This window comes from Cicer arietinum, chromosome 7 (genome assembly GCF_000331145.2).
Source record: "Cicer arietinum cultivar CDC Frontier isolate Library 1 chromosome 7, Cicar.CDCFrontier_v2.0, whole genome shotgun sequence".
NCBI classification, from domain to species: Eukaryota; Viridiplantae; Streptophyta; class Magnoliopsida; order Fabales; family Fabaceae; genus Cicer; species Cicer arietinum.
Window position 1 is genome coordinate 60,381,831 of NC_021166.2, and position 3,194 is coordinate 60,385,024.

The 3,194-nt window shown below is 29.1% G+C and overlaps 1 protein-coding gene across 1 annotated transcript; it reads left to right on the plus strand.

Moving 5' to 3' along the window:
• The first annotated feature begins 959 nt into the window (after positions 1–959).
• On the plus strand, positions 960–2,207 carry LOC101501547 (ethylene-responsive transcription factor CRF1-like). The gene has a single exon (XM_004510220.4). The coding sequence runs from the start codon at positions 1,013–1,015 to the stop codon at positions 2,078–2,080; it is 1,068 nt and encodes a 355-aa protein (XP_004510277.3). The 5' UTR covers positions 960–1,012; the 3' UTR covers positions 2,081–2,207.
• The last annotated feature ends 987 nt before the right edge of the window (positions 2,208–3,194 follow it).

A 3,194-nucleotide genomic window follows, 5' to 3' on the forward strand; every position in this document is an offset into this window, starting at 1 on the left:
CCCTACAAATTATAAAAAATATAACAGAAAAAGGTATAATATATCATAGTAAACAAAAAAAATATTATATGATAAATTTAAAAGATTCTATGTATTACGGTAAATATTACTATATTAGTCAACCTTTTCAGCACATAATTAATTACCACTTTTGGCAAGAATTAATTACAATTTTTGGCAAGATTTAATTGCAGTATGTTTTTTTTATTGTTATGAATTTGTATATACAATTTTACACAGTAGTGTATATTTTTTGGATCTAGAGACCTTTTATATTCTTTTTACCGGTTATTAGACTTTTGATAGTCTAATATTAATTTGAATAATAAACGAGTTTAATGATAGAACATCTATTTTTTACCCACACTAACAGAGTTTTTTTTTTTTAAATAATAGTGTAAAATTGACTTATATCAATAGAAAATTATTCTTTTTATTGGATATCTTCTTGAAAAAAAAATATTTTGACACTAAATTACATTTCTTTAAAATAAAACAGATATCAAAATGAATATCAGAATAAAAAAAATAAAAACGTGAATTTGAAGCAGAGACATATCAATACATTACTATAAGAAGCATAATTTTTATATGTTAGAAAAAAACACATTTGAAAAAAACAGTTTCCTTTTCCAAAAGAATAATTAAGGAAACCAGATTCTAAAAAATTTAACACATCACTTGTCTTTTCTATTTATAAAAAAATCAAATTAGAATATTTATAAATAGAAACCGAAAGAATTGAAAATAGATGGCACAGGTTGTATTGTGGCAATGTTGTATTTACCTTATTAATATTGCTATAAAATAGTGTTTGACTGTTATAAAGTCTAATAAAATCGTTTACCAAAAAAAAGTCCAATCAAATTTCCTTAAGATTTGGGATTCTTTCTCTGTTCTATATACACGCACACACACTGTTCTTTTTTTATTTTATTTTTTGTTTTTATTTTATTTTATATATATTACACACACACACTCTTCTTCTTCTTCTCTCATAGTGTTACCTGTCATGGAAGAACAAGATGAAGAATTCTTCAAAAAAACTGTTACCACAAAGTATGTGAAATCTAATTTGATCTCTTCTTCAATGCCTAAAGTTGTTAGAATCACACTTAATGATGATTATGCCACAGATTCTTCAAGTGATGAAGAAAAATACAAAGGAAATGGTAGAAGAAAGGTAAAGAAAATGGTGAGTGAGATCAAACTAATTCCATGTTCCACTCTTTCTAACATAGATCATGAAAACAACAATGGCAATGATGGTGATCATGAAGGTTTTGGGAAGAAGAAGAAGAAGAACAACAACAATAATAATAAGATGAGACAGAGACATAAACCTATGAGACATGTCATAACTTCAACAAATGATTGTAAGTACCGCGGCGTTCGACAACGGCCGTGGGGGAGATGGGCTGCTGAGATTCGTGATCCTAAGCTTCAAATTAGAAGATGGTTAGGGACTTTTGACACTGCTGAAGATGCTGCTATGGCTTATGATAGGGCTGCAATTTTTTATAAAGGTTGTGATGCCATTACCAATATCATCAAACCACCTCCGAAACCTACGAAGTTGAGTCTAGCAGAAGAGACTAGTTCTTCGATGCCAAAATTGAATCTAACAGAAGATTTTAGTCTCTTAAATGTGTCTACATTGAATCTGGCTGGAGGGGTTAGTCTCTCGGAGCCGAGTTTGATTGAAGATGTTAGTCTATTCGAGATGAGAGATGTATCCACATTTAATGATAGTTCTGTTGTTGTTGATTGTGATGGCTATAAAAAGAAGGAGGATTGTAAAGGTTGTTCATTTTCTTCTCCTATATCAGTTATTGAATTTAACAATGAAAGGATAAATGAGCAAAAATGGATTAGTGGTGTGACTGAAGAAAATTATATGGATGATGATTTTATGTTTGTTGAACCAAATGGTTCTTCTTTTTATGAACCTCTTCTTACAATGGTTTCAAATGAAAGTAATTGCATTGTTGATATTCCTTTTCATTTTGAGGATGATTTTGAGTCATGTAAAAGGGAGATTGATAATTACTTCGAGAATGGCCCTTTGTCAAAGCATTGAGATTGAGAAATGGAGTTGGAGTTTTGATTTAGATCTAAATAATTGATTTAGATTGAGATTTTGATTTGATTTAGATCTAAATGGAGTTGGAGTTTTGGAGTTGGAGTTTTGAGTTTTGATTGAGATTGAGAAAAGCATTGATTTAGATCTAAATAATGGATTCGACTTCTCAAATGTGAGTTTTCTATTTTTATTTTTAGTCCATTTAGAAATGTTAATGTATGGTTTTTCTTTTTTTATGAACACTTTTTTTTGTTTCATGCCTTTAGTTTCTTTAGAAAAATTGTTACTTTGTTGCTACTTTGAAGGAATTTAGTGACTTTGTCAAACTATAGTGTTCTTAGCTCCAAATTTTATTTGTTAGATGATATTAGATGATAGGGTTGTTAGCAAGGTATCTACTTAACTAAATAATCAATTGCAGAAAATTTGATTGTCTAAGGACATGTATGTGTTAACCATATGTTTTATTTAATTGATAAAATTTGTAGCATTTTGACTTTTTTTGGGATACAATGTGTGTTTTCTAATGGAAAAGAAATAGGCTTTTCAAAATTGACAATGGAATAGGCCAAAACAGTTTTGTATCCATTCATGACAATGTTGTGGTGTTACTATTAAGCTTAGTTGTGTTACCAGTGTTACCATTTAACAATGTCACTTTCTCAAGTACCCTATTTGAATGGTTGGTGTGCTTCAGCCCCTTTTTCTCAATGTGCCTTTTCTCAAACAATTGCTTTCTTTCTAAAGACAAAGTATGGGATGTAGTTAGGGAACCACAAAGGACAAAAACTTTAAATATCAAGTAGGTCCACTGAGATCTCCATTGTTGAATTGAGTTGCAATTTAGATCCATTGTTCAACATTTGTTTGAATAGGTTAGACACTCTTGAAGAATTTAAGTGTATGTTTAGTGTTGTAGATTGCAAAATCACGGTAAACTACCGTGACTTTACATAAGTTATATTTAATAACTTTTAAAAAATTACGATGATTCAATGTGGTTTTGTCAATCTCATCGTATAACTAAATATACATTAAGTTTATAAATTATAGACCTAAATTTATTTTGCAAATTAAATACATTTTTTATGTACTTTTAATAAATTTTTTA

Coding starts and splice junctions, on each gene's coding strand:
- LOC101501547 (XM_004510220.4), top strand. CDS start 1,013: ATGGAAGAACAAGATGAAGAATTCTTCAAAAAAACTGTTACCACAAAG.